Source organism: Macrotis lagotis, chromosome 4 (genome assembly GCF_037893015.1).
Source record: "Macrotis lagotis isolate mMagLag1 chromosome 4, bilby.v1.9.chrom.fasta, whole genome shotgun sequence".
Taxonomy (NCBI): Eukaryota; Metazoa; Chordata; class Mammalia; order Peramelemorphia; family Peramelidae; genus Macrotis; species Macrotis lagotis.
In genome coordinates, this window is record NC_133661.1 from 46,597,172 (window position 1) to 46,616,066 (window position 18,895).

General features: G+C 45.0%; 1 protein-coding gene across 4 annotated transcripts in view; it reads left to right on the forward strand.

Moving 5' to 3' along the window:
- Positions 1–4,555, forward strand: part of NEO1 (neogenin 1) — a 167,180-nt gene extending 162,625 nt beyond the window's left edge. For all 4 annotated transcript variants that reach the window (XM_074232671.1, XM_074232673.1, XM_074232670.1 and 1 more), the window contains 2 exons: positions 385–521; positions 3,870–4,555. In XM_074232671.1, coding sequence (XP_074088772.1) covers positions 385–521; positions 3,870–3,953 — 221 coding nt within the window. In that variant the 3' untranslated portion in view covers positions 3,954–4,555. The remainder of the gene's footprint in view (positions 1–384; positions 522–3,869) is intronic.
- The last annotated feature ends 14,340 nt before the right edge of the window (positions 4,556–18,895 follow it).

Below are 18,895 nucleotides of genomic sequence, written 5' to 3' on the forward strand. Positions count from 1 at the left end.
CTTCCCACCCCCACCCTCCACAGAAGGCAATTTGCCAGTCTTTACATTGTTTTACATGCGATAAGAGAGAAATCATGTCCTTAAGGAAGAAAAATAAAGTATAAGAGGTAGCAGGTTTTTTTTCTAAATAGTCCTTGGTCTTTGTTCAAACTCCCCAATTCTTTCTCTAGATACAGATGCCACTCTCCTTTGCAAACAGCCCAAAACTGTCCCTGGTTGTTGCACTGATGGAATGAGCAAATCCTTCTAGGTTGATCATCACCCCCCATGTTGCTGTTAGGGTGTACAGTGTTTTTCTGGTTCTGCTCATCTCGCTCAGCATCAGTTCATGTAAATCCCTCCAGGGGGAAACCCATTCTTAACTGTGCAAACTTTCCTTCTCAGCTCCGAACCATCACCTTCACTCAGTGAAGACGGCGTCCATCGGGACCTTGGGGAGAAGCCGACCTCCTATGCCAGTGATCGTCCCCAGCGCCCCCGACGTGCAGGAGACCACGAGAATGCTGGACGACTCAGAGAGTGTAAGTGGAGGGTCTTCATGGGCCCCCAGGACCCCTGCCCAGTCACTAAGGGCGTGAAAAGCAAGCACAGGGCTCTGGTTTGGGTTTTTCCTGACTGAACTCAGACTGAGCTTGTCCCAGACACCCCCCATCCCGTTCCTCCTGTCTCTTCCTCTCCCTCTGCTCTTTGTATCACTCAGTCTTCAGTCTGACTTTGCCTTACTTTGAAAAGGAGGAAGAAATGTGGTTGTGTCTGAGTCTGTGTGTCACATGATAGGGAGGGAGCCTGTCCTTGGGTTCTGTCCAGAGGTCTCCACCTTTGACTAGAAGGATCTTGGCTGCCGCCATCTCAACATCCTTAAGACAAAGTCCCAAAGCAGAAGAGTGGGCTCGCATGATTCAGGGGTCAAAATACATGCTCCCAGAAGGGCTTCGAGGTTGGATTGTAATGGGTGTTGAAAACCCACCAACACGCTAGGGAAACCGACCAATCCATCAATCATCCCTGATTATTTCTTGAAGCCCCTGCATGTGAGGCTCAGGAGTTACCCTGGCCTCAGACTGCTTACATTGTGGGGGGGGGGGACCCTGAATGTGTCAAGATACGTACAAAATCAATGCAAGGTCATTTTTGAGGAGGGGAGGCACTGAGACCTGGGGAACAGAGGGGAGGGAGGAACACATTCCAGTCACACAGAGGACCCTCAGGAAGGAGGCTGGGACCAGCCTAGAGGGGACAGGAAGGGGGTGATGGAGGAAACGGAGACAAGGGTCCAAGCTGGAGTGACTGTAGTCTGAGGTGGGGGTGAGTGTGTGGGGTTAGAGATGTGTGTGTCTATAGGTAGCCTGGACAACCTTGGCTGCCCAGGAGAATTGGGGGGGGGGCTTTGACACAAGTGGGAGAGTTTCAGGGGAAAACTAACGAGTTCAGTTTTGGAAATGTTACTTTTGAGGTGGTTCCAGCACATGCTTCAGGGCCAGGTGGGTGGGTTCAGTGGTTAGAGCCAGGGCAGTGGGGTCAGGAAGACTTGTCATCATGGGTTTAGATCCAACCCCAGACACTTACTGGCTGTGTGACCCTGGGCAGGCCACTTCTTCCTGTGTGCCTCAGTTTTTCCATCTGTAAAGTGAGCTGGAAAAGGAAATGACCAGCCTCCAGTGTCTGCCAAGAAAACCCCAAAGAGGGTCAGGAGGAGTCAGACACAACCGAAACAACTGCACAGCAACTGCAGGAAGTGTCCAGGAGGCAGTTGATGATGTGAAGACGGGAGCTCGAGAGGCTCCAGGGCTGGATGTAAGATGACCACTTCCAGTCCAACCTAGACCCTCCCAGCCCAGCGTAAGGATCATAGACGGACAGCAGGAAGCCACATCCGAGGCCACCTCATTTTACTGGGGAGGGAGAACTGGAGCTGGGAGGGATTCCAGGCTTTGCCCAGGGTCGTCCAAGTCACAATCATGCAGGATCAGGGTCACCGTGGACCACTGTGCTGAGAGGCCACTGGTGCCTCCATAATCCTCTGAAAAGGCTTCTTTGGCCTCCTGGGTTTTCCATTGTCCACCTGAAGGCCTCACCCCATTCCGAGAAATGTCCTCAGGGCTTCTGCCCTTGCCACATTCAGCACAAGCCTTGTACCCGGGTTATTGGCTCAGACTGTCACTGACCCTTGAATGTGGGCCATAGGCAGACAGGAGCAAATGAATGATTATAAAGGAGGGAGAGCAGACTCCGAATTCTATGAAAAGTTTTCCTTGTCCCTCTGCCTCTTTCTCTTGCTTCCTAGGGGACAGTATTGGAGCAGGGTGGGGGTTTCTTTTAGCCCCCTTAGGCAGAATACTTAAGCCCATTTGATTCATTTTCATTACTTAAGGGCACAGCATAGAAAAGTTTTTCTGGGGCAGCTAAGTGGTGCAGTGGATAAAGCATCAGCCCTGAAGTGAAGAGGACCTGAGTTCAAATCGAACCTCAGACAATAATGACCTAGCTGTGTGGCCTTGGGCAAGTCTCTTAATTCCATTGCCTTGCAAACAACAACAACAAAAAGACAAGTTTCTCTGTATTTTGTTCATAGTGATGGAGAAATTTTGTGACCAGCTTATGGTTATCAGACAAATCATATGAGTAGGGGGAAAAGGAAGGAAAATGTGGATGGAATAGCCAGGGGCCTCTGCTCTCTTCCTCAGAACTGATGTCCAGTTATCTGCATGGATTTGCAAGCCCAAATGATGTGAGATTCTTTGGATTGTTGAGGAAAGGGAAGTTTCAGGGATTGGTGTAGGAGGAGGTGATTCAGGATGATTCTGATCGATAGGATTCCTCAGTGATGCTTGGATTCTGTTGCTTGTCTTCAGTTTCCTAAAATCTTCTTTACATGATAATGAATAGTTTGACATTATTAATAAAAATTATAAAGGGGAGGAGGAATAAGGGAGGGAGACTCCAGCATCAGAGGGATAGGCAGGCTCAGTTTGCCCTGAGGATGAGGCTCCTTGTCAGCCTACTCAGAGTGGAGTTTGAGTGAATCTCTACAACCCCAATGTTCTGGGGCATCTTGACTGGTCAGTCAGGTAGTCATGGGACAGCTTCCCTTCTTTGGCCTAATTTCCCTGTTTTCTCTTGAAGGTGCCACCAGTCTTCCAGCCACTCACATTTAAAACTTATCTTCTTTCTTCTCTCTCTCCTCCTCACCCCTCCTCTTTTCCTTTCTCCCTTCTCCTCTCCCCTTCTCTCTTCTCTTTCTTTGGCTTCTCACATCCAAGCCATTAACACATCTTTGTATCTCTACCTTGGTGATAGTTTATCTCCTTTATTTATTTCCATTCATCTGGGTTTTAATCAAACCTAGGCCACCATCAACTCTCACCCAGACCATTAAATTAGCTTTCTAATTGATCACCATCCTCCTCTTTTCCCAAAGTAAGAAGCACCATCGATCCCTCTTGTCTCTGGGACAATGTTCAACTCCTTAGTTGGGCTATGAAGTCCTTCTCAAGTGGCCTGCAACACATTTTTCCAGACTTTCCACACATTGCTCCACAGTCTACCACTCCTGGCCCACTTGTAGACCTGTCCCATACCTGAAATACTCCCTGCTTCCCGTTGCCTCCTGGGGTCCCTCACTTATTCAAGTGCCATCCCTTAGATGCAGAATCCTCACTGAGGAAGCTCCCCTTCCTTACCTCTGCAAGTGACTTTGAGTTTATTTTGTAGAACATCCTTATCCGTGGGCATACTCCCATCCCAGAGGGAATGCCTGGCATCAAGTAGGTGGTTAAAAGTCTGTTTATCCTGGCAAGACACATGGTAGGGGCTTTAGAGTGGTCTCAGGACAAAATGACCTTGCCCTAACATGCTGACCTTTTCCACAGAGCTATGAACCGGATGAGCTGACCAAAGAGATGGCCCACCTGGAAGGACTAATGAAGGACCTTAATGCCATCACAACAGCATGACCACCTTCAGCAGGATGTGACTCCAAACCCCATTCCCTAAGTCTTGGGACTTGGCCTTGGAAAACAAGGAATTGTACAGAGTAAAGGATAGCCCACGAGCCAGCCGGTGCATCAGCACCGGGGCCAGTTCACAAGATGACCGACCACCTGCGCTGTTGTCGTCGTCATCGTCGTGGATGGTTCAGGGCAGGTTCAGGCCCTCTGCCTCTGACGCCATGTGGTGGAGCCCCTACGCCGCAGTGGAATGTCCTGGGAAAGGGCCACGGGCGGCATCTGTGTTGAGATCCCCCACCAGGCTTCATCTCAGAGCTGTGACCGCACCACCTGTATTGAGTGTTGGACATTGGCATTTGTGTACAATTTTATTTGTTTCTTATTTTATTTTGTCTTTTTTTAAAAAAGAAAAAGGAAAGCCTTTTATGTAATCCAAAAAAGAAAGAAAAATTAGAGTGTTGTTTTCCACAGCCTGGCCTGACATTTGACTGCTTGTTTCTCTTGTGTATGGAAAATCATTGACAGTGTGGCTTGTTCTAGGGGTTCTGAGTTTGTTTTTATTCTGAGTAATATGTCCTCTGCCAACAGTCAGTCCATCACTTGGGAGGGAGGGGGGGCCAGTGGGAGGGATGTTGCATTGCTATTTGTAAGCTTTTTTATTATTATTATTTTTTTATTATAATTATTAAAGGCCTGACTTTCTCCTCTCATCACTGTGAGATTACAGATCTATTTGAATGAAATGTAACATTGAAAGATTTGTTTGTCACTTTTTGTGCAGTTTCAGTATTGAGGGAGGATGGGATAGGGCAGGGTGGGATTAGGGTGGGTGGGAAGAAGAAATGGAGGAATGAAAGGGTCCCTGGGAGGGCCCTTGAATATTTCAGTTTTTGCCCTCTCTTCCAGGATCCTGCAGAATATGGAAGCTTTCTTTTAATGTCCTTCCTTGTCACACCACAGCTGCTATTGTCACCCAGTTGCAGGCAGTTTCATTGGAATTTGGTTAAGAAATGCCCTTCACGTGTGGCTGGCCTTCAGATTCAGCCGCCTCTGCCGGAGTGGTAGTGCATGCTCGAAGACGCTTCTTTCACTCGAGAACTCCTCAGCAGAAGTTAAAGACCAGGGGGCCGCATTTCCAAACTGGAGACGTTGGAGGGAAGAAGGGGGCGCAGTGATGGGGTTTCCAGGATTCTGACAAAGCTTTACATCTCTACCAGTCCTTCATCCTCTCCGGAAGGAGAAGGTGAGAGCAGATGAGCTCCTCGATCCTATCCAGCTCCCAGTCCAGCTCTTGGGAATGAAGAGGGCAAGAGAACTTGAAGCTGAGGGCCCCTTTCACCTTAGCCATCAGCAAAGAGAGGTGGTTTTGAGTTCCGATCCCCTCACCCTGCTGTCTGGGCTGGGGAATGGAGGAGAACCGACCTGCAGGATTTCTTCCTCTGCTTATTACCGCTCTCCGAGTTCCAGTGGATCCAACATTTAGCCAGGTTCCCTAACTGGAGAAGGTCCGGGCTACAAAATGAAGCCTTCCCCTGAAAATTGGAGTTTCCCTGATACATCCACATCAGTTGTGTTGCAGTCTTTTGTTCCAAGGAAAATAAGGAGATGAAGGTTTTCTGTGAAGAATGTCTTTGGAAAGCGAGTACTGAGTGACGTCTCACCTCTTGGGTGTTTTGAGCGAAGAGTTGGAGAGGAGAGGGAAAGGAAAGAGGTCTAGCAGCTTGCCCCAGGAGCAGGGACTGATGAGGCTAGCAAAAATCTCAGGCCCACCAGCCTCTCTTCTTCATCTGTCCCAACCACCCAGACCCCCCGGCCCTGCCCCTCCACCTCAACTGTGGGCTTCAGCAGCTGATGAAGTTATTCTCTTCCCCGTAACTAATCCCGGGGCCTTAAGAAGAAGTTGATGGTCAGCGATCAAGACGGCCAGTGAGCATGGCACCCTCGAATTTGCCCACCACCCAACAGCACCCCAGAGCACTGCCACACCTGGCTACAAGCTAGCTTGTGTTTTAAACTTCCTAGTAAAAAAGATGGGTTTTTTCCTTCACATTTTCTGGATTTTTAATGCACTTTTTCTAAACAATGAGGCAATGAAAAAATAGAGCCTTGACACCCCCAACTCTGGACCATATTCCATTGACAATATTCAGGAATATCAAAATAAGCTGGAACTTAACCCTGAAAATAATGTCTAGCCCCCTGCCTTTACTCTGGAAAAGGCGGGGGAGGGCGGCAGTATTTACCTTGCAAAATGTCTTATCTTTTCCCCAAAGAAATGTACTCCCTTTATTCTGAGTTTGTGGCTCCTTGAGAATATTACTGCAATGTTGTAACACCCCTTGGAACCCTTGATACTGCCATGAAATTGGGAAGGGGTTTGGGGTGGGGCACATTTTTCAATGATGGCTTATTTTTAAACAACTGTTCAAAGTTGGGTTTTTTTACAGGTTAAACAATGAAGAGCATTTTATTCTAGGTAGCGTACACTCTGTATTACACTTTTTTCACCATTTAATATGTTTTCCTACATTATCCTGTGATTTTGAATCTGAACATTGTATATCTTCTAGGGAGAGAGTTAAGCTGTGGGATGGCAGCTTTCTGCAGAACAATTTGAAACACCTGTATTACTGATTTATGTGATGAAGGAGAAGCTGAAGGACTATATGGAATTCTTCCTTTCTGTACACACACTTCTTTTTTTTCTTTTTTGGCTTTTCTGTAGTATATGCTGTATACTCCATGGCTTTTTTAAAAACAATTTCATGTTTATTATTTAGTATTGGAAATCCAATACACTTTTTTTATCCAATCAAATTCTAGTCTGGTCAGAAAGTTTGTTCTTTTTAAAAATTTCTCTCTTTCCTCTTGAAATAGACCCAAAAAATGATGTGTCGCGGTTAGTAGATAACTCTTTGTAACTGTTCTTGCTTCAGAATTTACCTGTTATTTTTCATGTAGCCAGAGCTGGAAGGGACCCCAGAGGTCATCCAGTCCCAACCTGCTTCTTTTACAGATGAGGAGACACCCCAGAAAGAGTGTGACTTGCCTGGGGTCACACAGGTAGTCCTGGGACAAATCTAGAGCTTACCCCGATCTCTCTGTGACGCACCCCCACAAACCCCAGCATTCTCCAATGAGCCTCACTCCCCCTCCCTCTGCTGAAGGTTTTAAGTCAGTATAGCTATGATGGTTAGAAAGAAAACTTCCTGAAGTCATTTTGCTGTCTGTTCCCCAAGCTTTAGAAGAGGAGCAGTGAGGCCAGTCTCCCCAGATGTAAGAAGTGACCCCCCCCAGAAGGAAGCCGCCCATCAGAAGTAGGATAGGTGGACGCTATTAAACAGAACAGAACTGATCATTGTTCCTGAAGTGAGTCAAAACTGTAGCTTGTAAGCTGTTTTACAGTGGGTACATTTGCCCAGAGGCAGAGGCTGTTCTGTTTCCTTGGACCACCCCGGGATCTGAGTGCAGAGGTTTGATTCTGGCTTCATCCAGAGCCCCAAACCGGGTGTATTCTGGCTGTTCTGGCCATTCAGCAGATAGGGCTGTCTGACAAAGAATCCTGGGTCAGAAAGATGTGCTATCTGGGAACGCCATAAAGATGGGGCTGATGCTGCCCAGACCCATGGACTGAGCAAAGATTCTGGCTTCTGACAGGAGAAAACCCAGACCTTTGTCTTTCTTTGTCCAGCCAACTAAAGCCACAAGAGGGCAGCCTTGACCGCGCAGCTGGCAAAGGCAGCGAGAAAGAGCCGGGGAGGAGGGAAGGGAAGGACTCAGGTATTTTTAGATCTCACCCGAGACTTCACCATGTGCACCTGGCCCTGGGGTATTCTCCCCGTCCCTCACAAGCCCTTCTTGGAGCAGCCACACCCAGAGAGCTTACCTTTGCCATCCGGGCTTCATTCCTTTCTGTCCTGTTCTCTTCACTTCTGGAAACTAGGGGTCCCCCAACCGAGAGCTAGCCTGTCAAACCTTTTGAGTTTCACCCTATGGTAGACTGGCTGGTGACACATCCCTGGCCTCTGTGCAGTGGCACCGGAGAAAATGTGGCGTTGGAAGCAGGACATGGCGTCCAGTGTTGGCTCTGTGACAAACGCTAATGATCTGGGCGAGTTGCAACACCTTTGGGAACCCAGTTTCCTCATTTGTCAAGTGAAAAAGGCCCTTTTGAGGGCCCTTCTAGATCTCGGGTCATACTCCTATCACTCCTATTGGCTCTGGTTTCTAGTGGCGAGGCACTGACCTTCTCAAGATGGGTTCCCTAGCTATCCATCTCCATGAGATGTCCAGGCTCCTTCCAGAGTATCAGAGCCCGTCTCCTCCAGGAAGGAAATGATGAAATAGGTGTGAATGGGGAAATTTTCCCCTCTAAATGAGTTGAAATCTGTGCTGGGAGGGGCAGAGTGGGATAACCGTGCACAGGCATAGTCCAGAGGAGCGTCATCATTGAACCCTGCTAATGAGGCCTAAAAGAGCAAGTTGTCTGGGAACGGAAGGCCATGTAAGCAGGCGTGTCCTCTGGCTGCAGCCAAAACTATTCTGAGAAAAAGACATCTTGCAGAGGACACATTTAATCAAGTGTGATGGTGTTTTTATCACTACCTTGCAGTCCTAATACTCAGTAGAAGCTGGAGCTTCAAATACGATTATCCTAAGCTCCCTGGCCACGCTGGAGCAGAATGGAGACGGGGCATGAGGTTGTTCCTGTGCCCTATTGTCTTTCATGGTAGAATCCTGTAAACATTGGCAGACTTTCCCTAAATCTAACTGGGACCATGAGTTCCCAATTACTGCTATTGTTTGTTACTGTTTTCATTCAAGAATCCAAATGGAGAATGAAACCACGCCAGAGAGCCTGTCATATTTTTTAGATACTGAAATTCAGAGATCAGTATGGAATTAAATTTTCATTTGGGAGATTTTCACTTGAAGATTTCTGTTTGACAAAGAAGTCCTGCTCCTTATGCTTCAGCACAATAGCCCTAAATCTCCGAATTCGAAAGGTCTTTAGCATTCTTTTAGTCCAGCACCTGCATTATCTATCCAAACAGGACTTTTCCTTTAGTATATACCCTGGCCCCAGCCTGTACCTGAAAACATCTTGAGTTATCCCAGTCCACTTTAGGAGAACTCAATGTAAGAGTTCTTACTTTCACCAAGCCTAAAAGTATGTCACGACTTCAAGAAAAACAAAGCTAAGTCTTCCATATTTTTATTTAGGGTTGGTTTTTTTTTTTAGTTTTTGCAAGGCAGTGGGGTTAAGTGGCTTGCCCAAGGCCACACAGCTAGGGAATTATTAAGTATCTGAGGTTGGATTTGCACTCAGGTCCTCCTGACTCCAGGGCCAGTGCTCTATCCACTGCGCCACCTAGCCACCCCCTAAGTCTTCTATATTATAGTCTTTTAACTATTGAGGGCATTTCTCCTCTTCAACAGGGGAAAGCCTAGAATCTCAAATGCTATACCAACAGACCTTAACCACTGAGTAGGTCCTATCATGCTGGAAAGATGATGAACTGTGTTAACCAAGGACCTACCCAGCTCAATTCAGAAAGGCCCATCAGCTAAGTACCCACGCCAGTGAAACCATGAGACAAAATACCCAGTACACACGTCTGTGAGACAGAAGCGAGATGACCAAACGAGGCTGAAGGCCCTCTGGTCCGTCTCCAGCTCCCTATCGGAGCAGTGCTTCCCCAGACTAATAGCGCACCAGAAAGACAGAGTCCATGTGGACCCTAGGTCCATCTGTACGTCCTTGAAAGAACTTGTATATAGAGTAGCCGACTGTCTTCATTATTGGACTCTGAAACAAACCTAAAGGAAGGTAACTCACACCTCACTGATTTATCCTAATTTTCTTCCAGCAGATAAACAAATCAGGAAGAGCCAGAGATAGCAACCTTCTTTAGATTTCCAAAAAAACATACCAAAGGCTATTTTTTTTTGTTTTTTGCAAGGCAATGGGGTTAAGTGGCTTGCCCAAGGCCACACAGCTAGGTCATTATTAAGTGTCTGAGGCTAGATTTGAACTCATGTACTCTTGACTCCAGGGCCAGTGCTCTATCCACTGCACCACCTAGTCGCGCCACCCCCCCCATTTTTTAAAAGTCATCAGCATGAGATTGGAGGAATATGTTTTTTTATGGGAAAGCTAAGGAAACTAAAAATGAAGAATCTCCCAGAGGAAATACATATCATTTTAAAGGAATCATTTTTAATAAATTCTCTAGGAGAGTTTTGTAAATAATACCCCCAACTTTTTTCCATACCTAATAAGAAAATTGTGATGTAACTGCCCCCAGAATCTTGTGGACAGTCCTAGCTGCTGAAATTTCAAGATTTATGAGAACTAGAGGAAATCCAGAGAAGCACACGGTTATTTACTACTAGTCATCCTTTTGTATCAAAGAGGACCGTGCCAACCAACCAAGTGACTGGTGGCGTGACTTGCACAATTAAGTTTATTATGTTGAGAGGTTTGCTGTGCAAGGCATCCTTTTCAGTTGCCTTTTACCAGAATCATTCTACTCCATGGCCTGAAAGAGGACTATTGGAGATGGTCTGGCTACTGCCAGGGTCTCTTGGCCTTGAACTAGTTTCATCTCAGACACAGTTCAAAAGGGAAGGGAGGAAGACTAATAACTGCAAAGGAACTGAAAAGACTGAAATTCTTTGTCTCCAAAAGGTAAATGCTTTGAAGGAACTTATATATTAGATTTCAATTCAATAAATATTGAATGTCTACCATGTTCCAAGCTTTAGGGATAGGCAAGGAGGCAAAAAGCACTCTGCCCTCAAGGAGTTCACAATATAATAGGAGAGACAGCATGTTGACATACATATATGCATATATATCAAGTTATTTACAGGACAAATGATTAAAACACAGAAGGCATTGGAATTCATGGGTTGAGGAAAGTTTTCTGAAGAAGGTAGGATTTTAGTGGGGACCTTAAGGAAGCCGTGGAGGTCGGTAGCTAGAGCGGAGGAGCATGGCGCTCAGCCAGAGAGAATGCCCAAAGCTGAGATGGAGAGTTTGTTTCTGGAACAGCTGGAAGGGCAGTGTCATTGGAGAATAAGGGGTGGAAAGACCAGAAAGGTAGGAAAGGCTTTGAATGGCAAACATAGGATTTTGCATTTGTTCTTAAAGCAATAGGAAGCCTCCAGATAAAAGCAAATGAAGTTATTTAACAAATCCCAAAATATTAGAATGGAGGTTGAGAGTAGGAAAGACCTTCCTTTGAAACAATACCTTAAAAAGTCCATGTGGACAAGAACCTTGTTAAATTCATTAACCTAGAGAATTTAGAGCTAGATGTGCCTTGGAAAACTTCATTTTCTGGGTAAGGAAAGAGGCCCAGGGATAACTAAGTCAAAAATCAAACCGAAGTCCTCTGTCTGAAAATCCAAGGATTTTTCTTCTGCTGCAAAAAAAGGAGGAGTTGGAGGTAATGAAGAATATTGTTCAAAAAAAGTCATCAAATTAATGAATGTTCATTAATCATCAAAAATCATGAATTGCCCACTAACAAAAACATTCTTGGTTCACTTTTCAAGGGGATCTTAGGGAATACAAGCCAGACCTAACCACAACACATCCCATAAGGCCACTGATAGCCAGCAGAGTCTGAGTTGCCCGATCCACTGAGCTCAACCCAATAAGGCCATTCCTATGTACTTATATAGGAGAAAAAGGGACATCCCAGAGTTGCCCAGTTCCTCTGAACAATCAAATGCCAACAGGGAAAAAGTTCAGGAAGATCTATCTTGTGAGGCTGAGATAAGGACAAATGTACTCCAAATGACAAGTATAAGATAATGTGTTCGAAGGGGAAATAATATGAACTCCATTTACAAGATGAACAATTTGATTCTTTATGAGTCTGGAAACAGAACTAAGGAGATATAATAGTTTATCCCATGAGCCTTCCTCAGTGTACATTACATGTCTTGTAACAGCCCTATAAGCATGGGAATGCCCATTTTGTCCAAGACTGGTGAAATGACTTAGCACTGTACCCTTAAGAGCTGAAAGACACATTGAAGTTACCTGTTGTACTGCTTCATTTTTCAGATGCAAAAATTTGCACAAGATCATCTGGTCGAGCAGAACTCATATGGGAACACCCCCAAATCCAGAACTCCACTGTTATCACATCCATCAACTTGTCAGCTATCCACACTCCTCTGTCCTCATCATTCCAACCAACATTTATTAATTGCTCTATATTTATGTATAATTATATGCCAGAAGTTATGAAAAGTGCTATGAGATTCAGAGACAAAAATCAAAGTCCTTCCCTTCAGGGAGCTTACGGTCTACTTCTCACCTAGCAAGCTATTGTCAGTCAACATCTTTATTTAGACCCAATATGCTTAGACCTGTGCTCCACTCTGCTGCCTCTGGCCTTGCCGAGCTCACAGTCTGATGGGAGCAGGGATGGCAAGGAGCAAAGAAATGGGAATTAGTTTCATTTATGGCTTCATATCTATCTGCAGAGCTTAACACAGTGACTGAAACATTGTAGGTGTTTAATATAGAATTTTTTAAAAAATATATTTAATTAACCATAAGACTGAATATAACAAAGTTCTGGAATCTGAAGATTCCATGTCAACAGGACTTTGAAGGTTGGGTAGGAGCTGGAGAGAAGGGAAAGGGCATTTTAGGAGGGGGAACAGTATGAGTAAAAGCATAGTGATGAACCCTATAGCCCCTATTGGACAGAGAGTGGTAAGGATAGCATCTTGGCTAGAAGGAGAAAAAAAACATGTGGGGGAATAGTGGGAAATAAAGGTGAATATGATCCTTTCATTTGAGTTTAATTCTTAATTCTGAATCTTTTGAGACATTTCAGTTGTGTCTACTCTCCATGACTCCATTTTGGTGTTTTCTTGGCAAAGATACTAGAGGGGCTTGCCATTTTCTTCTCCAGTTCATTTTGCAGATGAGGAAACTGAGGCAAACAGGGTGAAATGAGTTACCTAGGGCCTCACAGCTAGTTAGTGTCTGATGCTAGATTTGAACCATGAGTCCTGGGCAGGTGATCTATCCACTACCCATATAGTAGTGATACTGGATACCAACTTTACTGGAATTACTGGAATTCTAATCAGTCAAGCTTTACTTAAGATTAGGAGACTGGTCCCCAGTTATCTGGGAACATCAGCACTAACATGGCACAATCACCACCAGCTCACTCTCATATGAATAAAAGTCTCCATCAATTCAAAGAACAGACAAAGAAACATGAGCAGCCTTTTGGGTTAGAGCCACCACCAAGAAGTCCTCAGGGACTAGACATTTGAGAGGTCAAGTTCCTTGAGTCCAATCTGGGCCTTTTGCCCAGAGAGCCTTTCTTTAGAGTTTCCAGCCTATGATGGAAATGTGCTTATTTTTAACTCATATCCCAAGGACTGATCTGATAAGGGCAGAGGAAAAAAAAAAACAGCGCCAAGGGAGTACTGTCCAGGAGGACAGCTGCCACTCCAGAGCTGGGCCCACCCTGGGCTAGCTGCCGACCCCAGTGTGTGTGTCACAGAATACAGAGTCCAGCCTGCCCCCACCCCAAGAATTAGCTTTGGAGACATGCCCTAGTCCAAGCCATGGCTTCCAGCCCACCAAGTCCTCCACGGGTCCTTTGACCTTCAGCTGTTACTGACGGTGAAGTGAGGTCAACCACCAAGGAAGCGCTGACATTCCTTCAGATCGGGGTGGGAAGAATAGGGTCACTGAGGAAAATGTGTGCTGGAAGAGAGAGTTTGGGAACCATCCAAGGGAAAACAGGTTGGCCCCCGTAAGCAATTTATTCCTGGCAAATCCTAGGCAGAGGGAGCCGAATCCAAAGTGTCAACAGCCCAGGAGGTTTTCAGGCCCAATCCAAGTCCGGCACAGCCCCAGTCTGCCCGCCCAACAAAAGAAGATAAACGTGCATTCTATATTCTAGTGGAATTCAAGAGTAGGAGCTGGTTTGTTTTTGTCTTTGTGAACAGCTAACTGGCACCACGGAGGCAGCCGGTGGTGTAGGGGATAGAGCGCCAGCCCTGGAGTCAGGAAGATCTGAGTTCAAATCTGACCTCAGTGGCTTACTAGTTATGACCCTAAGCAAGTTATTTAGCTGTTTTTTTTTTTAACATTTTAAAAAATTAACATTTGTCTTAATCCGCCGGAGAAGGAAATGGCAAACGACTCCAGTATTTTTTGCTAAGAAAACCTCATGGAAGGTATCAAGGCGCTGTCGTCCACAGAATCATGAAGAGTCAGACATGACTGAAGAACAGCAAAGATGGCCCCCAGGTTGGAATGCAGGGTCTGGGGTCAGGCAAACCCTGGCTATGTCACTTAACCGTTGGCTCCATTTCCTCATCTGTAAGATGAAAATAACAATAATCTACTCTCAGGGTCATTTCGAGAATAAAATCAGTTGATATTTGAAACAGACTTTGTGATGCTTAAAGCATTATGTAAATGTAAACTGTTTATGGCTACTATTATCAGGAGGGCGTCAAGTCTCACTGAGAGCGAGAAAATAAAGGACTGAGAAGGGTGTAGCCATTCCAATTGCCTGTGGAGCAGGCATTCCAAGGAGCACAGTGGAAGAAGGAGTTGGGTTGCTTTGGAGTGGGATATGGGTGGGGAGGGGTGGGCTAGTGGTCAGAGGGGAACAGAACAGAGTGACACCCCAGGATTCGGAAACCATGGAAGGGGGAGGGGGAGACAGGATGAGAGTGTTAACCTTAGAAGAATGAGATCAAGCCAGCTGTCATCATCCCTAGGGGATGCCTCCAGTCTATCCTCTCTCCAATCTCTTCACCCAAATGCCAAAATAATCTACTAAATGTATTGCTCTAATAAGGTTACTCCTCCACCTGAACCTTCCATAACTCCCCACTGCCCAATGCATCAACTGATTCTTGTATCCAAGGTTTTTCACCATCTGTTGAGAAGTCTCCCTTTAAAGACTTAGTCTATTGCTCCCCTTCACATACAGCACCAACCTGTAGTCAGGAGGACCTGAGTTCAAATCTGGTCTCAAAACACTTGAATTTTACTAGTTGTGTGACTTTGGGCAAGTCACTTAACCCTGATTGCCTCCACCATATCCAGAGCCATCTCCAGTCATCCTGATTCATATTTGACCATGGGACCCAGATGACTCTAGAGTAAGTGAAACTGGTAACTTAGCATAGTCCTCCCTCCCTCATCCAGTTCACTTGCTTGTCATGGCATCACCTCCCTAATGGTCATCTTCTTCAAGAATAAAGGACAAAGGAGTGGCTTGGTGGTGCAATGGACAGAGCATTGGCCCTGGAGTCAGAAGTACCTGAGTTCAAATCTAGCCTCAGACACTTAATAATAACCTAGCTGTGTGGCCTTGGCAAGCTACTTAACCTCATTGCTTTGCAAAATCCTAAAAAAAAAGAATGAAGGACAAACATCATCACTGCCATCACCACCCCCCATGCCAGGAATGACTCCATATCCCCATCTCAATATTGATGTTCTGCTTTCCCTTCAAGACTCAACTCCACTGCAATCTCCTTCAGAAAGCTTGCCTTTACCATGCTTCATCCCATTTTCATTCTTTTTTTAAAAATATCTATGTCCTTTTAAAATTTTAATTCATAAATGAGTACCAAGAAATTTACTCTTGAACCAACTTTCCTTTTTAAATCTCTGAACCTGGGCGTATCTAATCTACCTCCAAAAATTTCCATCTCCTGGTACTTCCTTGTATATATCCCCAACTCTAAAACAGCATAATATAATGAGGGCATTTGACTTTTATGAACTTTGGGGGGTAACCTCTTTGCCAAAGAGGAATATCCTGGGGTCTTAGGTGAAAGGGGATCAGGATGGGTACCTTCAGGAAGTTGTGCATGTCTCTTAAGGATCCCAGATCTCTTCCCCGGAACAAAAACCCATCCTGTTATTGGTGACGCAGTATGACTGAGAGACCACATAATACATTTCCCAAAGATTGAAGTTGAGGATGATCCAAAGAACAATGGAGAAGCATGTGTGTGTGTGTGTGTGTGTGTGTGTGTGTGTGTGTGTGTGTGTGTGAATAGGATGTGATACTTTAGGAATAAAAACTTGCCCAAAATCCAGGGTGTCATCAGAGAAACAAGACCAGAAAAATGATCCAGGTTGTAGCAAGATCAAGGACATCCCCTTGGAAATACCCTATCCTCTCAGGGAGACCCTCTGTGACAGAAGTCTAAGAGGTCACACAGAACGGCCAAGAAGGGATGAACTGCAATCTGTATCAATCAACAAGTGGGTATTAGTCACTGGCTGTCTTCCAGGAACTATGCTAGGAGCTAGGTCTACAGAGAATAAAATGCAGAGATAATAAATAAAGAGAATAAAATAATCTCTTCTCCCAAGGAGCTCACCTACAAGAAGTACAGATATAATTATAGAGAGAATAAGTACAAATAAGTACAAGATAATTAGAGAGGAATTAGAGAGGAAACAGTTGGGTAGATAGGAACGATTCTGTGTAGAAGGAGAAGTTTGAGCTGTGTATTAAGAGATGAAGAGAATTCTCAGAGGTAGAGGTGATGAGGAAGTGAGAATTGTAGGTAGGCAGGGGGGGTGCCTAGTGCAAAGGAAGAGAGACAGAGATGAGTTGTATGAATAATAAAGGAGTCACTTAGGATGGATCACAGAGTGTGGGGATGAGGTGGGGTAAAAGACTGGAAAGACCAGTTGAGACCAGGTGGTGAAGGACTTTCAAAGCTAAATAAAGGGATTTCGATTTCTATTCTAGAGGCAATAGAAAGTTTCTGGAATTGGGTAGAGGAGTACCATAGCCAGAGTTCCACTTAAGGAAATCCACTTTGTCAGCTTGACTGGAGTGGACTGGAGTAGGGAGACATCTGAGGCAAGGAGACCAGTTGGTAGACTAAACTGGAGATGGGACCAAGATGGCGGAGCAACAAGAAGCAGGCCTCCTCTTCTCCCTCCCAAAATTAAAAACAAACTTCCAACACATCTAGACTAAGCCCTTGTGGGAAAATTCACAAAAAATTTAGTGAGTCCTATTTCTAGCCCAGGTTGGCATAGAGATAGACAGAGATGAAGTCTGAGGACTTTGGAGAAGGGGTCTGGGGCAAGAGTGTTGGCTCGCCTAGAGCCCAGGGAGAGGCTGTGCACCAGGGCAATAGGATGGCTCAACCCATACCTGGACACTGTAATTGGAATGGGTGCCATTTATCACCCGCTACTCAGCTCTAGGTCACAGATCTAGAGTGGACTGGAATGGACCTGGTACACAGGGTGTTATTGTGGGGTAAAGAGCAGTGTCACAAGGCAATGTGCCAAACTGGGAGCAAGGTCCAAAGCACAGAGCAACTGACCTTGATAGCAGAACTAGCTCACTTCCAGAAGGTAGCCCAGTCTGAAACCTGCAGAAGGATAACCACAGCAGAAATCCTAGACCAAAGGGGAGCCTACAATCCTATTGTTGTGAACCATTAGAGTTTCTCAGGCTCACTGAAAATAGATAGTGGTCAATCATTGTTCAAAACAACACCCAAGTTAGGTATTTGTAGAGCCAGGGGTCATCATTCAGACTTTGCCTTGGTTGAGATCATTATAGGGACAATGGGATTGTACAGGTCCCCAACCTGAGCTTTCCCTAAGAACCTAGAATAACACAACAATCAAAACTCCCCCTACAAAAGAAGCAATAATGGGGCCATCCCAGACCTTCCCTCCAGAAATACCAGACCCTATTTCTAACATGAAGTCTAAAGTCAGAAAATAGACTGAAAGAATGAGCAAACTAAAAAAAGCCTCCCACTTTAAAAACCATTAGAGTGTCAGGGATAATCAAGACACAAACTCAGATGAAGATAATGACTCAAATATCTACAAGCAAAGCCCCAAAGAAAAATACAACTTCAGCACAGACTCAACTAAAATTTCCTGGGGGAAAATGAAATAAGAATTTTTTTTTAAGAGCTAGAAATGTTTTTGTCAATGAAATGAAGGGAAAAAAATAGGGAAAGAAATGAGAACTATGGAAGAAGAATTGGAAAGGGAAATAACAGGTTGCCACAAATGATAGGAAACCTACCCAAGCAACAAACTCCATTAGACTGGGATCAAATAAAAGACCTCTGGAAATAAGAAATATTAAAATAATGGTAAAAGACTGAAAAAGGAAGAAAATGTAAGACAATATGAATAGAAAGCTTAGTAATGAGATCATGGATCCTCTTGGAGTATTGAGGGTCTTGTTTGTAGTTTAACATTTCCTTGGTGGACCATAAGAGGGAGCGAGTCAGTATTCAAGGATATGATGAGCCAAGGAGGGGTGAATCCCAAGCTACCATGATGAATTCTGACTTGGACAACACTAGGAGTCAGGACAGAGAGGGCAGTAGGTACTGCAACCTGAGTTCTAAGCCCGGAGCACTATGGGAGGTAACTTGGTCCTAGGAAACTTTGCCAAAAGAGTAGGCTTTAAAAAAATTGGAAGTCAACCCATCTATGGCAGTGTAATTTTTATTTATATACATAAACTGTGTGTTGCATTGAAAATTGTACTGGACTTGGAATCTAAGCATTTGGATGCCTGACTAAGTCACGGGGAGAGATTTGAATTATACAGAGACTGTAACTTTAGGTAAATCACTTCATTTCCCTGACCCTCATGTTTCTTCTCTGTAGAATGAACATTTCTAAGATCGTTTCCAGTTCTAGGTTGATTATCTTAAAGAGTCCCTCCAGATGTTTCTGGACTTCACTATCATGTTTCAATTGCCTTTTCCCTCTTCCTCCAAACCCTCTTCTCCCACTGGTGAGTTCTTCTCAGAACCTTCATTTTGAGGAAGGTCCCAGATCAGCCATTCCTCATTCTCTGGGCCCCCTGGTGCCTCAGCTGCCCCCCTCAACTTTTTCACTTCCCTGCTATGTGTTGTCTTCCCAT